The 20,477-nt window shown below is 55.0% G+C and overlaps 2 protein-coding genes across 7 annotated transcripts in view; one reads left to right on the top strand and one right to left on the bottom strand.

Annotated features, from left to right (window-relative positions):
* LOC105494719 (SH3 domain containing 21) overlaps positions 1-9,154 on the top strand; it is a 28,742-nt gene extending 19,588 nt beyond the window's left edge. For all 5 annotated transcript variants that reach the window (XM_071096065.1, XM_071096066.1, XM_011763441.3 and 2 more), the window contains 2 exons: positions 5,961-6,123; positions 8,860-9,154. The gene's annotated coding sequence lies outside the window, so the exon portion shown is untranslated. The remainder of the gene's footprint in view (positions 1-5,960; positions 6,124-8,859) is intronic.
* A 2,516-nt stretch (positions 9,155-11,670) lies between these two features.
* Positions 11,671-20,477, bottom strand: part of LOC105494721 (serine/threonine kinase 40) — a 48,794-nt gene continuing 39,987 nt past the window's right edge. For both annotated transcript variants that reach the window (XM_011763447.2, XM_011763448.2), the window contains 4 exons: positions 16,197-16,341; positions 15,939-16,058; positions 15,443-15,527; positions 11,671-14,019 (listed from right to left, as the gene is read on the bottom strand). In XM_011763447.2, the coding sequence (XP_011761749.1) occupies positions 13,801-14,019; positions 15,443-15,527; positions 15,939-16,058; positions 16,197-16,341 (569 nt within the window). In that variant the 3' untranslated portion in view covers positions 11,671-13,800. The remainder of the gene's footprint in view (positions 14,020-15,442; positions 15,528-15,938; positions 16,059-16,196; positions 16,342-20,477) is intronic.

Here is a 20,477-nt window from a genome sequence, read left to right as displayed (position 1 = left end):
CCATCTCATTGTCCCAAGTAGCTGGGAGGGATCACAGGCACGCACCACCATACCTGGCTAATTTTTGTAGAGATGGGGTTTTGCCATGTTGCCCAGGCTGGTCTTGAACTCCTGGGCTCAAGTGATCCACCCACCTCAGCCTCCCAAAGTGCTGGGATTACAAGTGTGAGCCATCGTGCCAGCCAATAGTATATTTTCATAGTGGTTACATTATATTAGATATTATAAGTAATCAAGAGATGATTTAAAGTATACAGGAGGATGTGTGTAGGTTAAATGCAAATACTGAACCAATTTATTTTACATCAAGGACTTGAGGATCCTCGGATTTTGGTGTCTATGGGAGGGAGCCAATCCCTTGAGAATACCAAGGGACAGGGTTTTTTTTGTTTTTTGTTTTGTTTTGTTTTTGAGACGGAGTCTCCCTCTGTGGCCCAGGCTGGAGTGCAGTGGCACGATCTCAGCTCACTGCAAGCTCCGCCTCCCGGGTCCAGGCCATTCTCCTGCCTCGGCCTCCCGAGTAGCTTGGATTACAGGCAATTGCCACCACGCCTGGCTAATTTTTTGTATTTTTAGTAGAGACAGGGTTTCACTGTGTTAGCCAGGATGGTCTCCATCTCCTGACCTCATGATCCGCCGGCCTCAGCCTCCCAAAGTGCAGGGATTACAGGCGTGAGCCACTACACCCGGCCCTGAGGGACAGTTTTAATGGGGATTTAACAATAAACAGAACAGACACAAATCCTTGCCCCCATGAAGCTGACACTAAATTGGAGAAACAACAGAAGATCATCTCAGATGCTTCTAAGTGCTGGGGGGGTGACAGGATAGGATAATGTGATGGAAAACACCTGGGGGTGGCTCTCACAGGGACATCCACAGTGAGACCTGAATCCTAAGGAGGGGGCAGTTGTGCCAGGATCTGGGGATAGTGTCTGGGCAGGAGTAAGAGCGTGCTTGGGATACCTCCCTCCAAGAGCAGAAAGCCATGTAGATGGTGTGTGGGTGCAGGGGAGAGTGGCAGGGGCTGCCCATGCAGGGACTCGCTGGCCTTGCTGATGAACTTTGCCCAGGCTGGAGTACAAAGGCTCGATCTCACTGCAACTTCTGCCTCCCGGATTCAAGCGATTCTCCTGCCTCAGCCTCCCGAGTAGCTGGGATTACAGGCATGCACAACCACACCCTGCTAATTTTATATTTTTAGTAAAGATAGGGTTTCTCCATGTTGGTCAGGCTGGTTTCGAACTTCCGACCTCTGGTGATCTGCCCACCTTGGTGTCCAAAGTGCTGGGATTACAAGTGTGAGCCACCGTGCCCGGGTGCTTGGTTTTTAGTGTAAGTGTGGTGGGGAGCCCCTGGAGCATTGAGCAGGGGAGTGTCATGGTCCTGTGACACATTTTGGAAAGATCCCTGTGGTGGTTCAGTGTAGGGTGGGCCACTGTGGGCAAGAAGGGGAGCAGGGAGGGTAGTGAGCAGGCTGGCAGCTGTCCAAGCCCTCACGGGGCCAGTGGAGAGGCAAGAGGGCTCAGACTCAGGTGGTGTTCTGAAGGGAGTTCCTGCACTGGACTTGGATGTGAGGGAGAGTGGAGTTTAGAACACTTTCATACTGGGCTGGGGCACCTGAGGAAAGCCCATGTGGGAAGCAGGTTTGGGGGAAGTCAGTCTCACTGTAGATAGGTTAGACTTGAGATGCCCATTAGATATCCAGGTGCAGGTGTTGGCAAGGCAAGTAGAACCCCCAGGAATCTGGCTGGAAATGATATTTGAGAGTCCTTACCACATAACATGGATTTACCACCCCAGAAGTGGATGAGACCCACCTGGGCTAAGGGGGCAGAGAGAGAAGGGTCTGAAGCTCAAGCCCATTGAGGGGTCTCCTGGAGGTGAAGTCAGCAAGGAAAGACCAGTGAAGTAGGAGGAGAAACAGGCCAGAACAGGGACATGATTAGCCAAGTGTGATCGGGCTGAGAGGTGAAGATGAGGCCAGAATTTGCCCACTGCTTTGGCCGAGATTTGAAGACCGTCAGCAATATTGAGTTTCTGTGGGTTGTATTCCTATTTCTTCAAGAGATGTATGTCACTGACTGTTTGCACAGGTAGCTTATTTATGTGCAGCATTGCTGGGAGTGCATGAGCATGTTTAATGCCTGCCATCCACGGAAATATCGGTGTGTGCTATAGGGTGCTTGTATGACCACATGTGTTGTGTGCCTCAGTTCGTGTGGCACATACCTGTGTCTGTGAGAGTCCACGTGTGTGCTCCTCTATGTGCAGTCTAAAATTTTGGATCTGTTTCTGTCAAGCTGTTTGCATGCACCTCTGTGCTATGCAGCTCTCTGTATCTCTGCCTGCAGGCAAAATTGTGTTTGTGTCTGGGTTGGTATGTGACATATGTGTTTGGAGTGCGTCAGGTATGACTCAGCCCTAGTGGAGCAGGATGAGGGTTGAGATGGTTGCTGGCTGCTTCAAAGAGAGGGACGCACATTAACCAGAGTGCTGTCTTCCCCAAGGGCTTGCTGTGGCCAAGCCAGGCCAGGTGGGAGAAGCAGCAGCCTTGCCCTGGAGGGTTTTGAGAAGCGCTGCTCCTGGAGGACCTGGGGAAGGTGCCTGAAACCTTTGGCCAATGTGGTTGTCCCCACGGTCCACATGCCCTCCCCACCCCCTGCCTAGCTGCTTGACTGCCTGCTGCTCCCCAGCCCACCAGCCTGTCCGTGGGTCAGCCCAGCCACCTGCTTCGGATCTCTCTGCAGGTTTGTCACCTGCTGTTCTGGCCCTCATCCCTACTATCCACCTGCCCATCTCCTCCCTACCTCCTCGCTGCCTGTCTGCCTAGGACTTACCTGCTGTCTGCTCACCCACCTGCTTGTTGACTGCTATCTGCCTGTGAGACTAGAGATTTGTCACCTTGGAAAGCACGGAGAGTGCTCCTAAGATGAAACACGGGAAGGACAGGCCTTGATGGAAGGTCGGGGGGCTGAGAGATCCAGAGCCTATGGGAGGGGCCTTGGGAGTGCTGGCATATTCAGGACCCGGTGCAAACCCAAGCACAGCTCTGCTCCCGGCCCCAGTGGCCAAACTGAAGCCTGGCCGTGTCTTTTCTGCCATTGACATGGGCCTCACCCAACCATGGGGATAGGTCTTGGATGGAGGGAAGATGGGGACTCACCAGGGGCCTCCTGAGTCCTTTGAGTGTCTCCATGACCCCAGCACCGGGACAGCTGCTGGAAAGAGGATACTGGCAAAAATTTGCTAAATGAACAATAATAGGCCCGGTGTGGTGGCTCATGTCTATAATCCCAGCACTTTGGGAGGCCGAGGTGGGCAGATCACTTAAGTCCAGGAGTTTGAGACCAGCCAGCCTGGGCAACATGGCGAAACCCCGCTTCTATAGAAAACGACAAAAATTAGCTGGACACGGTGGCACACACCTATAGTTCCTGCTACTCAGGAGGCTAAGGTCGGAGGGTCGCTTGAGCCCAGGAGATCAAGGCTACGGTGAGCCGTGATTGTGCCACTCTACTCCAGCCTGGATGACAGAGGAAGACCCTGTCTCAAAACAAAACAGCAACAACAAGAAAACAATAATAGGGACATTGAGTACCCTTTCTGGCACCTGGCACTCTGCCAAATGCTGGGCACGCTCCGAGCCTTCAGTCTTCCCAGTAATCCTGTGCATTTTATAGCATGGCTCCCGTTTGCCAAGAGAGAAGTGAGGCTCCACGAGGTTAAGCAGTGCCTGTGGAGTCACATGGCTGCAAGTAGTGGCCTGGACTGGACTGCAGAGTCCATGCTCCCCACCACTTTCCACGGGGCAACTCTAGCCCATGATTCTCCACCCCTCAGACCCAAAGCTGCCTTTTCATAATGCTTGCTGTTGCTCCCTTTATGCTTCTGAAATGAAATTTACGGCTAATATACCAACCTTTATATCTAATTAAAATTCATCCAATGGTTTTTTGGTCCTTATTAGTATATAAGAAATACAAGGTAATGATAGTGTGTTTGTGAAGTGCCCAATTGCTGGGGAAGCTCTGTGCACAGACTGACACTGGAGTGTGGTGGTGTCAGCGTCTGAAACGATGAACTCTTGGTAAACTTCTGAACACAATGAAGTGCACGTTTCCTCCTCTTTACACAGGAGTTGCATTCCTGGAAAATTCAGTGTATACTAGAATGCATACACTTTGTGTTTATATGCAAAATGGAGTTAGAGCCTCAGCTCTGGTCATTCAAAACAAGCCTTTCACTTACGTCGTGCAGGATGTAGAATCTGCCTTCCTTCCAGGGCTGTCTGGAGTCCCTGGCGCCACCGTTGTAACTGCCAGTCATTGTGGTGACCAGTCGCCTCATCCCCTTCCCCTACAGTGGCCACAACAGGAAAGATTCCCGCCCTCATTTATGGAGCTCAGCGTTTGAACGGGGGAGACGGGCATGATCGATAATTGGATATATGTCAGGTTGTGATGAACACAATGAAAACAAAAAACGAATAAGGGGTTAGAGAAGACCAGGTGGACAGGTGATGGAAGGCCTCACTGAGGAGGTGGTATTTTGAGCAGTCACCTCAGTGAGGGAGGAAGTCACGGAAATACCTGGAAGAAGAGCCTTCAAGAAAGAATCACTGGTGCAGAGTGTTAGGGTCACCCTGACCAGACCGTTCCCCTCCTTTCCCATGGGTCTTACAATACAGTCCTCTGTGACCTCCACACAGCTCCCCCAGGGCTAAAGGCAACCCCCCTGCCGCCCTGCACTGACCCTTCCAGTAACTGTCCAGACGACTTCAGCTGAACTGGCAGACAGTTCCAGGATGCAGTCCGAACACCTGCTAACCAAAGCTGGCAAAAACATCTGGGAATACAGGCGCCCACCACCACACCCGGCTAATTTTTTGTATTTTTAGTAGAGACGGGGTTTCACCATGTTAGCCAGGATAGTCTTGATCTCCTGACCTCGTGATCCGCCTGCCTCGGCCTCCCAAAGTGCTGGGATTACAGGCTTGAGCCACCGCGCCCGGCCTAATTCTGATATCTCTTCACCAATCCTTCCGTATCGGTGCGCACCCCCTGTACCTGCTCCTTCGCCCTTATTTCTCTTCCCCCCATCTATTCACCTCACTAAGAGACGTAACCTCAAACTGTCGTATATGTTCTGTTACTTGCTCCCAAGGGGCCTTCGACTCTCCCTCCATCCCTACGCATCAGCTCAGAGGAACACTTCCAGGGGAGGGCCGGCAAGCAGACTCCACCCACATATGCCTCCCATCAAAAAAACCAAGTATCTTCTTAGCGTCATAGATACCTTCTCAGGTTGGGTAGAAGCATTTCCTACCCCGTTGGCAAAAGCTGCAGAAGTCTCTCAAATTCTTATAACAGAAATCGTCCCCAGACTTGTTCTGTCTCGGTCCATACAATCAGACAATGGCCCTAGCTTTCTCTCTCAAATCACCCAACAAGTCTCTCAGTCCCTTGGTGTCCAGTGGCGCCTCCATATCCCATACCGACCCCAGTCATCCAGAAAAGTCGCAAGGGCAAATGGAATTCTCAAGACTCCGTTAACCAAAATAACTCGCTCTTGAAGTCAAAAAACCATGGACCTCCCTTTTACCCATAGCACTGGCCCGCATCACAGCCAGTCCAAAAGCCCCCTCCTTCCTCAGTCCATTTGCATTCATGTATGGACGCCCTTTCCTCTTACAAAACATATCCCCACTAACTCTCAATTAGAATACCTCCCAGCACTCTCCCTCATCCGTCATCTCTTCCGCCAGCAAGCTGACCAGGCCCTTCCAAAACCCCACCGAGGCCCCACCGACCAAACTCTCCTCCCAGGAGAATATGTCTTCCTAAAAACCCTCACTCCAACAAACCTTAAACCAAAGTGGAAGGCCCTTTCCAAGTTCTTCTCACTATCCCCACTGCAGCCAGGCTGTCAGGACGTAACTCTTGGTACCATCTTTCCAGGTTAAAAAGGACGCCTGCAGCTGACCTGCCACCGACTATTCCCTGTAAATACTGTAACCAGCTGTTCCCTGTAAATACTCCAGCACCCTCCTTGGACCGACCTGATTCAGCCTTACACCCATCCCAGAAGACCCCACCCCCAACCCCCCATGAAACGTAACAGGTAAGTTACCACCCCTTACTGTGAAATATCGAAACCCTTTACTGCGCTGTCCTTATAGTTGCCTCACTTACTCTGCTCTTTGCCATAGGAATATATACTGTAACACCCCCAGGGTGGAACTTTAGTCTCATAAGCCTCCTCATAGCAGAATAAAGGCCACTAATAAGTGACTGCCCCTCCTAAATGTCCTGCTTTTGCCTGTCTTGCCACTTCACTCTCTTTCTTACCCAGAACAACCCACTCGCACAGCACTCCGTAACTGGGCGACTGATTTCACCTTCCAAAGGGCCCTGTGTGAGTTTAGCCCAGATGAAATCGATTTCTTCACCTTCACTCTTATCCTTTGCCTGCTTAGTCTTCCTTCCCTTCTCCTCCTCACTACCACTCCATCTACAACGAACCATCCAACAGGCACACACAATACTTAACCAAACCAATCCTGACCTCGCACAAAACTGCTGGTTTTGTGTCCGCCCCTCAGAAACCATATCAAAAAATGCCTTCTCGGTCCCACTTCAAGATTGGACCCTCACCAGCACGACACTCCTTCCTCGCTATCAACGCTCCGGAGGGGTAAATGCACTTAAAAGTTACAAAACTGACCTCACCCCCTCCACCTCCAGGAACAAAGTTATCTTAGGGGCATTTACATCTGATACCAAGTTAGACCAACAGGCACCCCTTTGTATACTGCGTGACCTTCCCTCAGGAACCCCTTTAGGCAGTCTCCCCACAGGCTCATGCAACTACAGCTCACCCCACCTGCTGGTATCCAGGTGCTAACAATATACAATCCCACTCAAGTACTCAAATTTTCTGGTCCCCCAAAAATCCAAACCACTAATCTCAACACAATAAACTCAGGTTTCTGCATTGATCGACACAAACCCGGTATGACAATTGCAGGATGGACTGCGTGCCCTAGCCCGCACCCAACCTCCAATTGTCTACAAGCTCAGGTAGCCAGAGCCCCCACTGGGGAACAACTTTTAGTGGACACACAATGTTTCCTCCTACACTGGGAAAACGAAACAGTAGGGCTAGCCAACTAACCTCAACCCGCCCCTTCCAACCACTCACCCGGGCGGCCCTGTCTTCCTCTCTCTCTGGCTGGTGGTCAGAAAACAAAATCCTAAAGCCCCTCTTTGCCACAGACCTCCAATTTTGCCTTCCTAGCCAGGGCATATTCTTTCTCTGCGGCACTTCCACCTATCTCTGCTTACCCACTAACTGGATAGGAACCTGCACACTAGTCTTCTTTAGTCCAAAAATAGACATAGCCCCTGCGGATAGACCCCTACCCTTCCACATTCAAACACTATCCCGCAGACACCGAGCCATACAGCTCATACCCCTGCTAATAGGGTTAGGCATTACAGCAGCTGCAAGAACTCGAGTTGCAGGAATTGCAGCCTCTACCTATTACTACAAATCCCTATCCAAGGACCCCTCCGATAACACTGATGACCCAGCATCCACCGTATCAACCCTGCAGGCCCAACTAGACTCCCTAGCCGCAAGTAGGCCTTCAAAACCTCAGGGGCCTCGATTTACTTACCGCAGAAAAAGGAGGTCTCTGCCTCTGCCTAGATGAAGAATGATGCTTCTATTTCAATCAGGCAGGCCTGGTTCAAGATGCAGTTAAAAAATGAAAGGACTGGCCCGGCATGGTAGCTCACGCCTGTAATCCCAGCACTTTGGGAGGCCAAGGTGGGCAGATCAGGAGGTCAGGAGATCAAGACCATCCTATCTAACCCAGTCTCTACTAAAAATACAAAACATTAGCTGGGCGTGGTGGCGGGCGCCTGTAGTCCCAGCTACTCAGGAGGCTGAGGCAGGAGAATGGCGTGAACCCGGGAGGCGGAGCTTGCAGTGAGCCGAGATAGCACCACTGCACTCCAGCCTGGGTGACAGAGCGAGACTCCGTCTCAAAAAAAGAAAAAAAAAAATTAAAGGATTGGGCTCAAAAAATCCGGGAAAACAGCTCTTCCACGTGGCCCCTCCTGGCCCCTATGGCCGTTCAGCTCCTGGGCCTCCTGGCTACTCCCACTCCCATACCCGTCATAATCATTCTCCTTTTCCTAATCTTTGGGTCCAGCCTCTTACATCTCTTTATCCAGTGTTTTTATTTTTATTTTATTTTTATTTTTGTGAGACAGAGTCTCACTCTGGCGCCCAGGCTGGAGTGCAGTGGCGCGATCTCTGCTCGCTGCAAGCTCTGCCTCCCGGGTTCACGCCATTCTCCTGCCTCAGCCTCCTGGGTAGCTGGGACTACAGACGCCCGCCACTGCGCCCGGCTAATTTTTTGTATATTTAGTAGAGACAGGGCTTCACCGTGTTAGCCAGGATGGTCTTGATCTCCTGACCTCGTGATACACCCGCCTCGGCCTCCCAAAGTGCAGGGATTACAGGTGTGAGCCACCGCGCCCGGCTGCGCCCGGCCTCTTTACCCAAGTTTTTACAGAACCGCATCTGAGCCTTCATCCACGGAACCATACAAGACATGATGCTACTCCAAGAATACCAACAATTTCAAAGCCAGAACCAAAACTAACCCCTACCTTCCAGCCTCTCCCCCTAACCACCACTCCCTCTCAGCCAGAAGCAGCCTGATGAGAACAACACCCCCTTTTCTATCATCTATTAAAAGGCTGGAATGTTAGGGTCACCCCGACCAGACTGTTCCTCTCCTTTCCCATGGGTCTTACAATACAGTCCTTTGTGACCTCCGCACAGCTCCCCGAAGGCTATCGGCAAACTCCCCGCCACAACTGACCCTTCGAGTACCTGTTTGTCCAGAACACTTCAGCTGAACCGGCAAACGGTTCCAAGATGCGGTCAGAACACCTGCTAACTAAAGCTGGCAAAACCATCTCCAGGAGGCAATCAAGACACCTGCAGCCCAACTCGGTTCACACACCTCGACCCAGTTCCTCGCCCTGTGAAGCCCTGCTGCAGTCTGTAAGTGGGGCTGCCTCCTCTGCCTGTCAAGGAGCAGCCTGGCAGGACAAATAAAAATGGCTTGCCTGACTTTGGGCCTACTCGTCCTTTCTCTCGGCTAACTGTACACAGGCCGTGCGGTGGAAGCGCGCTCGGCTTGCTCAGGAGCAGGAGGCCCGAGCAGCAGGAATAGAGTGAGGGGTGAAGGGCTGGGAAGGTGGGGAGGTACCCAGGTGTGCAGACTCACGGTGCAGAGCTTTATAAGCCACACAGACCTTTGGATTTTCTCCTGCGTGGAGTGGAACCACTGCGTGGAGTGGTTGTAAACAGAAGAGGGACACAATCAGGGTTTTTGAAGGCTCACTCTGGCTACCATATGCTGCCTGGACTGTGGCAGGGGAAGAGTGGGAGACCAGGAGGCCGGAGATGGAGGCTTAGGGTGGCTGCAGTGGAGCTGTGACAAGTGATTAGATTCTGCCTGTGTTCTGAAGGTAGGGCCAGCCGACAGGAGTAGCAGTGGCTTGGACATGGGGTGTGAGAGAGAAGGACGAGAGGGAGGGAGGGAAAGAGGGACGGAGGGACAGAGAAAGTCAAGGCCAACTTGGCTTCAGAGCCTGAACAATCCAGCCACCAAGACTGTTCCTCACTTCCTTTCCCACTTCCGCTAGTTTGACAGGTCCGGTTTGACTCTTCCCAGGGACACTGGAGACAGGGTGGCTAAAGGGGATGCCAGCTTCTCAGCTGTCATTTGGTCTGACCTTTCAGGGGCACACGAGTGGTCAGTGTGACTGCACTAGTCCCACCCATCCTTCTGGTACTTTCCCCTTCCTTTGCTGCCACAGGGCTCACAGTAAAAACCTGTGAAGGAACAGCAATCCAGGAAGTGCACTTTTTTTGCTTTAAATTGACCAACTCACAGCCAAGAAGTTTAGATCAATACGTCAAACTGTTCAGGAGTGCCAAGGTGTACCAGGCCCAGACCCAGGTGCTGAGGAGGTAAGGGTGAGCAAAACAAAGCCCCTGCCTGCAGGGAGCTTCCTGTCTTGTGCTTTGCTGAATGTAAGAGTGACACGTGTAGGTGCCCAGGAGGTATCTGTGCCCTGAACAGAGGCTTAACGGGTGGCGGGACAAGAGTGAGGCTGAACAGAGACAAGGTCCAGAGCTGAGAGAGGCACTGGTGGATTGGAAGTGGGGCACCTCCCAGCAGAGCATCCAGGATGGGAAAGGCATGGGCCAAATGTAATGGGCAAAATATTTGGACAGCTGGCTGCTGGGGCAGGTGTGGAACTGTGAGGTGAAGGGAGGAGTGAGGGGCCTGGGGCTATGCTCGGAAGCACTGCAGGGGATTAGCGCGTTCTCATGTCTTGGAGAGGCGCCCCTCTTGCTCTGTGGACCCCTGACTGGGAAGGGGCTCTGCCTGCACAGATCTTGTTCCTTGGGTGGCCTGGGTGTAGGCTCCTGGACACCGAAGTGGGTCCGCGTGGGTGCTGTGGTGTGCCGGGGAAGGCTGGACACCGAAGTGGGTCCGCGTGGGTGCTGTGGTGTGCCGGGGAAGGCTGGACACCGAAGTGGGTCCGCGTGGGTGCTGTGGTGTGCCGGGGAGGGGCCAGCCTGCCTCTAGCTTCATTGCTAGAATGAAGTGCAATCTGCAAAGTCTAAATTTTTTTCTTTTATTTTTTGAGAAAATTCAAGCAGTTCTCTGCCTCAGCCTCCTGAGTAGCTGGGATTACAGGCACCCGCCACCACGCCTGGCTAATTTTTTTTTTTTTTTTTTTTTTTAAGATGGAGTCTCGCTCTGTCACCCAGGCTGGAGTGCAGTGGTGCGATCTCGGCTCACTGCAAGCTCCGCCTCCCGGGTTCATGCCATTCTCCTGCCTCAGCCTCCTGAGTAGCTGGGACTACAGGCGCCCGCCACCACGCCCGGCTACTTTTTTGTATTTTTAGTAGAGACGGGGTTTCACTGTGTTAGCCAGGATGGTCTTGAACTCCTGACCTCGTGATCCACCCGCCTCAGCCTCCCAAAGTGCTGGGATTACAGGCATGAACCACTGTGCCCAGCCCAAAGTCTAAATTTAAGCAAAGGAAGGAAGGAAAGAAAGGAAGGAAGGAAGCCTTTGGCTTCCTATTGAGGAGAGGGAGGGGGAGGGTGGAGCAGGAAGAGGCCTGGCTGGGCCTTCTCCTTCCCTGGCTGCCCTGGATGGGGACATGGGCATATGGGCAGTCTGGGGCAACAGGCTCCCACACCCCAGATGGAGTTTGGCAGAGGTATGATCAATACCCTGCCTGGGATGCCCCGCTACCTCCTGCATGCAAGGTCAGGGGGTGGGCCAAGCCAAGCAGGGAGCTCCCACATGGGCAGTGGGCGGATGCATAGGTCTCAAGAGACTGCTGGGCGCTTCAGGTTCCCCTACCCCCGCCAAGACAGTGGTGCCAGGTGCCACCTGCTGGCTGCAGAGAGCAGGGAGGGGCGCACTCAGAGCTGCAGGAAGCCAGTTGGGAATCCTGCATCACTCGGCTGCGATGGAGGGAGATGGGGCTGGGTTGGGGCTGGAGAGGCCGAGACGCAGGCAGGGAGGGCCAGAACGCAGGAGACACAGGCCACAGTGGTTCCAGATCAGGAAGTTTTATTGCTGACATGCAGGAAGAGTCCCCATGTAGTACAAAAATATGTCTTTATACAAACTTTTTTGTGACTTTTTCCGTTTCTTTACAATAGGACTTCTCTCAGTGTGTGACACCCAGTGAGGGCTGGCCCATCCTCCTCTCCTTTGCTTCACCAGAAATGTAATCAGACACATGGCTTGACCTTGGAAGGGCCCAGTCTGTCTGACAGGGCTTTGCAGACCCGGCGGCTATTGCTTTGGAAAGGAGGAGAAAGACCACGCACGGGCAGCAGCCTGGAGGGGCCGGGTGGGCTGCTGAGCGGGGGTTCCGCCGCAACGGGCCCTGGCCCAGCTTCAGGCCCTCACAGGAGGACAGTCAGGGCTGGGAGCCCTAGGCCGGACTGCATTTCCGCTCCCGCAGGAGACTTTTATGAAATAAATATAGAAAAGAGGGCATCCGCCAGCCCCGCAGCACAAGACCCTGGCCCTCAGTGCTGCACAGCTGAGACAGACGCAGGCTTGCTGCTCAGGGGGAGTAAGTGCTGGGCTCCAGTGGGCTCCCACAGGCCCACTGAGGCAGAGGCATGAGGCGCCCAAGTGCTGGATGGGGCATGGGGAGAAAGGGGCATGGGCAGCCCTGCTACTGCTGGCAAGAGGTGGCCCCATTTTTTCCAGATGGGGAAACTGAGGCACAAGGAGGTTTGGGAACTTGCCCAAGGTCACTCACAGTGAGTCAGCTTTTTCGGGGGAGGAGAGCAGCTCACACTCTGGGAAACACAGTCACCTCCCCACTGGGGAGCAGGGCCAGGCAGGAGGCGCCGCAGGGCCCATGACTGCTGGAGGGAACCCTCAGCCTCTCTGAGGACATACGGGGGGTAGGCCTCTGGGGAAGGGTCTTTGCTTGGCATCAGGCAGGGCCAAGTCCAGTGAGGGCAAGGGGAGGGGGGCATTCTGGTGAGAACAGCATTTCTGGCAAGACGGGCATCCACTTCAAAATCTCGGCTCAAAAGGGCAGCAGGGCTGTTCTCAAGCCAGGCAGGCAGGCTCCCCCGGTCCCTACGGTTCTCCTGAGTCCCCACCGCCCATGGAGGACCCTTGCTAGGGTCCACTGGGAGAGACACCACATCTATTATGAGGCAAGGGCACAGGAGATGTCCCCACCATCCTCTAAACCCAAGAGTAGGGTAGAAGAGCATACTGGCAGGCCCCCCAACTCACAGCCAGGCCTGCAGCCCAACCCCGGGGCCCCTCTGCATCGGGAGTCCACGTGAGCTTGGTACCACAAGGAAGGATGGAGAAGGGAACAGGTTAACGCGCGTGCACAGCACCTCAGAGAAGCCACTGCGATGGGAGAGAAAGAGCCAGGTCTAGAAAGGCCTCCCATCACCGGGAGCAGAGAGGGACTGGTGGGCTGAAAGGGGACAGGGGCCAGCAGGAGGGGCTTCCCTGCCTGGGGGTGAGGAGGGAGCCCACGTGTGGGCTGTGGACTCCTTGCTGTCCAGCCAGGCTAGGGGCAGGGAGTGGCCATGGTCTGAGCCACCTAGAGATGGGAGAGAAGTTGGTACGGTAAAAAAATAAATATATTTGAGTTCGGCTTAAGATGAGGTGAAGGTTTTCCAAAGCTTGGACTGAGGGGCCTGGGTCAGAAGGAGGAGGATGGAAAGAGGCTGTGGCAGGGGCCTGGGAGAGCAGGGAGAAGGGGACACTCGCTCTGGGGCACGCAGCGAGCTGCACTTTCAGCTTATTTGGACTGTGGGGAGCAGCGCCCCAGGTCAGGTGGTGGCCGCTGGGGAAGGCCCTGGGGCGGGGTGAGTGGGCTCCCTCCTCCTCCCTCTCGCTCAGTCCAGAGACAGCATGGTTAAAGAGACAGAGGTAGATTAAAACATCATGATTAAAAGCAGATTAGTTATCTAGGCTTCTCAGATTTAAAAACCAAACAATCGAGCAATCATCCCAAAAGGTAGCTTCGTGGTACCTCTGCTGACCCCACATGTGACCTGGGCTGTCCCTGTCCCTGCCCTGTCCCTGTTGCGGCCCGGGAGAGTCCAGCACTACAGGGCCCAGCCCTGACAGCCATGCCTTTGGCTGGGGCTGGAAGAGGTGGCAGCAGTGCTGGTGGCCCTGGCTGAGGCTGTTACTTCCGAAGGTAGCGCTGCGCCAGGATGGCCGTGTCCAAGGAGGTCATGGGCTGTGCGTCGTGGCCCAGCCGTCGCACCGGAGGCGCACTGCCGAACTGCCGCTTGGGCACCCAGCTCCGGGCGTCGTGGATGGAGCTCTTCTCCTCGGCCAGCAGCAGCTGCTGCCGCATGTAGTTCTCAAACTCATACTGGGAGCACTCCTCCGTCACCTTCACCTTTGAGGCCGGGAGAGAGGGAGGGAGCAAGACAAAGATAAACCCAGATGAAGGCAGCGTGAGGGAAGGAGCAAGACAAAGATAAACCCAGATGAAGGCAGTGTGGCAGAGGGCAGGCATGAATGCTGGCAGCCTGGCTGCTGCAGTCACCCTTCCAGGCACCACAGCCTCAGGCCTCAAGGCAGACGGTGGGAGTAGCGCTGAGGGCAGGTCCCTGACACCCTCCAGCCAACCAGCACTCGCCTTGCAGGCCACCCTTCGGATCTGGGACTGATGCAGACTCACGCTTCCTAACTCACTGGCTGCGTGAGAGGTCACTTTACCTCAGAAGCCTTAGCTGTCTGGCCTCTCACAAAGGTTCTCTGAGCCCTGAGGCGGCCAGTGCATGTCAAGAGGTACGAGCAAGCCCTGGGCTAGGGGCTCAGCACCTGGGGGAGCCACATACACGGGGCCCCATGCTGAGTCCCTGGGGTGGTCCAGGCAGATGGTAACAGAAGCTGAAGTGGTGTCCCCGTGCCAGTCACCACAGAGGACAGCAGGGCTTCGGGATCAGACTTAGGTTCAAGGCTCAGCTCCACTACTTCTAAGCTGTGTGGCTTTGGGAAAGTCCTTACCTCTCTCACCCTCAGCTTCCTTTCTGTAACATGGGGCTAAGGACACAGGCCGCGCAGGCCCACACTGAGGGCTGAACGACGTGCCCTCGGGGTAGGCGCTCACTGCGGGCTAGCCAAACAGCTAAAGGGCGGAAGCTGGAGGTGGGCAGGGCTTGGAACTCTCCGTCCTCGGGGGCCAGGAGGCTCTGGGAGGCTCTCCCAGGCACGGCCCCTCCTGGTCGTACCTACACACTGCTCACTGTGGAGCTCCAAGGTGGGCCAGGGAGGGAAGGTCCTTCCAATATCCAGGGCCCAGCAATGCTGTTGCTCGGCCAAATCCTGCCCTCCAGGGGGCACCCTAAGATCACCTGCCCGCTGCTGCCTGGTGCCAAGTCTCTGCCCCCACCCTAGGCCCAACACTTTCTCCAGTGCAGGGAATGGGGAGGAAAGAAACAGGGAGAAATGAATCATCTGAAAAATGAAAAGCAGGAAGGGTGAGAGAGAACTCTGACTCACAGGGGCAGAGAAATGTGATGTGGGCAGCAGGAGGAGGCTGAGAGGGCTGGCCTGGGCCACTCAGGCACTGGCTCCAGCTTGGCTGCCCCACAGGCCTCTCTGGCCAAAGATCTCCAGCTACACCAAGCCCAAGGCAGGCCCCAGGCAGCTCAGGCTGAGGACTGAAGTCTCCCTTTCCCACCCCAAGGCTGGGCAAGAAGACCAGGGAAACCCTGTGGACGGCGGGGAGCTGCCACCTCTGCCCTTGCCCTGCCTGCCCCCAGAAGCCCGTCCCTTGGGGCTGGGTAACGGCCCATCTGCCCTCCCCAACTCACCTCCTGGGAGCTATCCACATTGCTCATTTGGTCATCGATGTCAGGAACTACTTGCAAAGGCCCACTCAGAGATGACAGGGACTGCCTGCAGGGAGGCAGACAGGTCAGGCTGGCCCCAGAGAGACCAGGTCCATTGATCCCAGACTTAGCTGGAGTCAGACACACCTGGGTTGTGTTCCTGCCACGAGACTCTGCTTTTCTGAGCCTCAGTTTTCTTATCCATAAAGGGGGACAATTTCTCTTTTACAGGTGGTGGTGAGAATTCAGTGAGGCAATGCCCATCCCCCACTGGCATGGCCTGGGCAGCTATGGCAGCCCATAGTCGCTTAACCGTCAGCTCTGCCTACGCCTTCCTGATCTTGCCCATGCAGAGAATCTGGAAATCGGACTCTAACTGGCAGAGAAGCAGGCTGACTGCAGGCTGCTTTTTCTGGGTAGGATGGGCAGAGGCCCCGAGGACGCGGCCTGGTGCCCAGTGCAGTGCCCGTCCACTTACCATGATGCAATGATGGCACTGAGGGCCTCCAGGACATCGGCAGCAGCCAGGCGCTGCTGGGGGTCAAGGACCAGCAGCTTCCGGATGAGACATACGGTGTTCTCAGAAACCCGTCCATCCCTGAGGCAGGGAGTTGGGAAGGAGGGCTCAGTAGGTGGTGCTGGGTCTGTGGCCAGGATGCCCAGGTTCACTGTGCCATTTCCCTGCCTTGAGCCCATCAGGCTGGCCGCCCCCCGCCCCCCGGGCGGCAGGACTCACTCAGGGATGGTGTACTCGGCAGCCTTGATCTTGCGGAAGAGCTCCTGCGGGATGCTGTCGTAGAAGGGAAACTGGCCATACAGCATGGTGAAGAGCACCACACCCAGGGCCCACATGTCACTGGGCTTGCCACGGTACGGCCGGCCTGCGGGCACACACACCACACTCAGCCTTCAGGCTGCAGCACCACCACGGCTCACCAGCCTGGAATCCCACCCGGGGCCCTCCCTCCACCTGCCACCCTCACTTCCGGTGCCCCCAGAGCCATCCTCTGAGCTCCTGCCTGTGCTCCCCCATCCCCTGTTCCTCAGGATGCACCTCTCCTGACCCCCGAGGAGAGGGCTCACTCTGCACCTGCTCACAGCACCTGCCCTGCCCGGCCAGACGGCAAGGCCCTGGGAACCAGGCCTGGGTCTGCAGCCCCAGCACCCAGCACAGCAGCTCACAAGCAGGGGGTCAAGAACGTTGGCAAAGCAGGTAACTAGCTGGCTCCAGATGAGCCAGCCACTCCGCCTGTCACCGTCCCCACACCCTGCTGCCTCCTTCACGACCCGGACGACCACTTGCAGAGTCCCCTCCTTTGTCTACTTGTGACTCCCCGTCTGCCCTCTAGAAGGGAAGTTCTCAGGTGCAGGTGCCTCCCTGCGGTGTTCACTGCTGAGCCCCAGTGCCTAGCATGGACCCAAGTATTTGCCAAATGAAGGATGTCCACTTAATTAACATCGCTGTGACAGTTTCCTCATCTGTAAAGCAAAAAGGAGCAGACATCTAACCGAGCACCCGCTTTAGGACAGCACTGGAAGAAATACTTTTATTTCACTAACTGCACTCCACGGCTTGAGGACACTGAGGTCCAGTGATCGGCCCTGTCCAAGGCCACATGGCTGTTCAGTGGGCCCACATCTGACCGTCAGGCCCTGCTGCTTGCCTGCTTTCAGGGCAACCTGTCCACCCACCCAGCAGCAATACGGCACCTCCCATGTGCCAGCCATTTTCTGACCCACTCCCCCAAATGCGAAATATGAGGACTACTGGAGCGTTCGAAAGCCCTTGGCCCTGCCCACTCCCTGCGATGCACCCTCCGGTACACCAGCAGGCTGTGGCAGCCTGGACACCAGAACACAACTTTGTTCTCCGTGGGCGTGGAAGGGATGCTGCTAGGCACCCTAGTGTCATCTCCCTGGGCGCCCAGGGCCCAGTGAAGGGCAAGCAGTTTAACCGGGAGAGGGTGTGCCATGTGTGCATGACAGTGCCATTACAGGCCTCAGCCTGTATCTTCAGAAGGTACCACGGCACCTTCAGGATAGTGCTGCTGCCTACCACAGAGGGCTGTTGTGGGGAGTAAGCACCTGCCCTGGCTGGTACAGCAGGTAGTTCTGTGGAAGACGAGCTTCTCCCAAGCTCTTTCCAGGCTGTGTCATCCTTGGCTCTTTCCAGCCCCCGGTGCCAAAGAGCAGCTGCGGTGACTGTGTGGCTGACCCCATGGCTGACTCGAGGACAGCCCCCTCTTCCTAGAACTTGCTCCACCAAGTGGGGTCGCCAGTACAGAACCGATTACTTGTGCCACCATTCTTAGCTCTGTATGGCTCCAAAAAAGGTGCTGCCTCTCTTCCCGTGTCTGGAAGATGCTTCCTGCTGAGCTGTCCTGCTGGCTTAGGCAGGAAGGATCTGCTTCCAGGACCTGCGGAGGGTTCCCTCAGCCTGAGCCTCTGCCCTGACCTGGACGTATGACTGGCCCCTCCCCAGACAAACTCGCTGGGAGCCTGACCTGGGCAGGCAACCTTCCCTGGGCTTTGGCTTCTGAGGGGACACTGCACCTGCAAGCTTCCCTTTCAGCAAATCATCATGCCAGACGGCTCACTGCAAGCTCCGCCTCCCAGGTTCGCGCCATTCTCTTGCCTCAGCCTCTCGAGTAGCTGGGACTACAGGTGCCTGCCACCATGCCTGGCTAATATTTTGTATTTTTAGTAGAGACAGGTTTTCACCACGTTAACCAGGATGGTCTCGATCTCCTGACCTTGTGATCCGCCCAACTTGGCCTCCCAAAATGTTGGGATTACAGGAGTAAGGCACGGTGCCCGGCTGATTAAGGGCATTAGTTAATCCCTCAGGTACTACTACTGCCATCCCTATTTTATAGATGAAAAAACGGAGGCCCAGAAAGGTCTGTAACTTCCCCAAATTCACACGGTTATTAGCCAGACTATCACCTCCATGAGGGCCAGACCAGGTCTGCCTTTTCACAGCCCCATGCCCCATGCTCATGCTGGGCACATGGGGAACAAATGAAAGGGCAGACCTGGGCCCGAAACCCACATGGTAGGGCTGGTACTTCAGCTTCTAACCCAGGAGGGAGGAAGCTGAAGTCAGAAGGAGATTGGAGGCCGTGGTCACACGGCTTGTTCAACAGCAAGGCCAGAATTGAGAACCCATGTCTCTGGTCTCCCAGTCGAAGACTCTTTCTGATTCAGTCAGATCCCTTTGTTTCACCCTCCAAGACTGGCACGAGTCTGGAAGAGCCAGAAGGATAGGCTGCTGGCAACAGCAGGGAGGCCCACAGAGCTTCTGATTGCACATGAAGGCCACTCTAGCCTGGTGCTGTGAGACAGGAGTCCCAACCAGGGCCAGCCCCCCGCCCGAGCCCTGCAAACAGCCACAGCCCCACTCACAGGCTGGGTAGAGGGAGGAGCCTGGCTCTATCTCCTATAGGAATGCTTTGGGGATTACTGTGGAGGGTGTCAGGCTGTGCTGGGCCATGGGGGTGGTGCCCAGGGAGTTAGGGTATACCCCTGGCACCCAGATCCCTCTAGCAGAGGCTGTGGTGACTCCAACCAAACCCCCAGGTCTGGGGAAAGGTGCTACTGGCTTTGCACACGGGCAGCCCTGGGGACAGGCCTGGCTCTCCAGCAGAAGCAGCAGTCGGGGGAGCCTCCGAGGGAGTTGTAAGTGCTTGTATTACAGCAGCCTGCTCACCAGGACGTGTGTGAAGACCTGGGATGAGGCTGGCTCTGCCACTGCACAGAAAGGGCGCACTCACGTGTGGGGTGGGGATGAAGGATCCTGGAGACAACCCCAAGTTCTCCATGTTGGAGGGATGGGAGCTGGTGTAAGCCCCGGTTCCCTAAAGGATTTGGGCCAAGGACAAGGGGGAAAGGGAAAGCAACAGAGTCTATGGTGAAAGAGTTGGGAGCGTGGGCTTTAGTGGGAGGCAGCCCTGGGGCTCTGCCTCCATTTTCCAGTTTACTATTTATTAGCTATGACTTTGGACAAGAGATGTCATCTCTAAGCCTCAATTTCCTCATCTGTGAGAAAAGGACTTAAGATATTGACCTCACAGGATAGCTGTGTGGTTTAAACAGATCATGTGAGTCACGCTCAGCACTGTGTCTGGAACTTGGAAATCAGATCAGTGGGCAGTAACTTTGGGAGTTTTTTTAATTTTTTGAGATGAGAGTCTCGCTCTGTTGCCCAGGCTGGAGTGCAGTGGTGCAATCTCAGCTCACTGCAAGCTCTGCCTCCCGGGTTCAAGCGATTCTCCTGCCTTGGCCTCCTAAGTAGCTTGGATTACAGGCAACTGCCACCACGCCCAGCTAATTTCTGTATTTTTAGTAGAGACAGGGTTTTACCATATCGGCCAGGCTCGTCTCGAACTCCTGACCTTGTGATCCACCCGCCACAGCCTCCCCAAGTGTTGGGATTACAGGCATGAGCCACTGCGCCCGGCCCGTGAGTTATTTATTTGTTTTGTGTATTATCTGTCTCAACCCCACTAGAAAGTCAGCTCCATGAAGGCAGCGATGTTTGTCTACTTTGTTCACTGTGGTCTCCAAAGTGTCTAGAACAGAGCTTTGGGCCTGGGTGGCCCTCAGCAAATAGTAACAGAATGAGTGAACAAAGACAGGGAGTGAGGGCTCTGAAACGCAAACTCACAGTGGCACGCGCAGTTGAGAACTGTTCAATGGCTTCCACTCGCACTTGAAGTAAGGGATGACGTCTCTTAACGAGGCCTACGCCAGACCTTGCCTGATCTGGCCCCCGCGCACCTCTCTGGCTTCCCCTTGAACCAGGCTCACTTCTGAGCAGCTTGAAATTGCTCCAATGTGCCGTGCTGCCTCTGGGACCCTCCGCCTCAGCCCAGTCACACACACCCAGGGAATTCCTAGTTCCCCTTAAGATCATAGCTCAACTGTCACCTTGTGGGGAAAGTCCTCCAAGCACCCTTCATCCACGCTCACAGCAATCCCGTTCCTCCCTAGCACTAATCTCAGAGGAATTAAACAT

This window comes from Macaca nemestrina, chromosome 1 (assembly GCF_043159975.1).
Source record: "Macaca nemestrina isolate mMacNem1 chromosome 1, mMacNem.hap1, whole genome shotgun sequence".
Classification (NCBI taxonomy): domain Eukaryota; kingdom Metazoa; phylum Chordata; class Mammalia; order Primates; family Cercopithecidae; genus Macaca; species Macaca nemestrina.
This window is presented reverse-complemented; position numbering and strand designations above follow the sequence as displayed.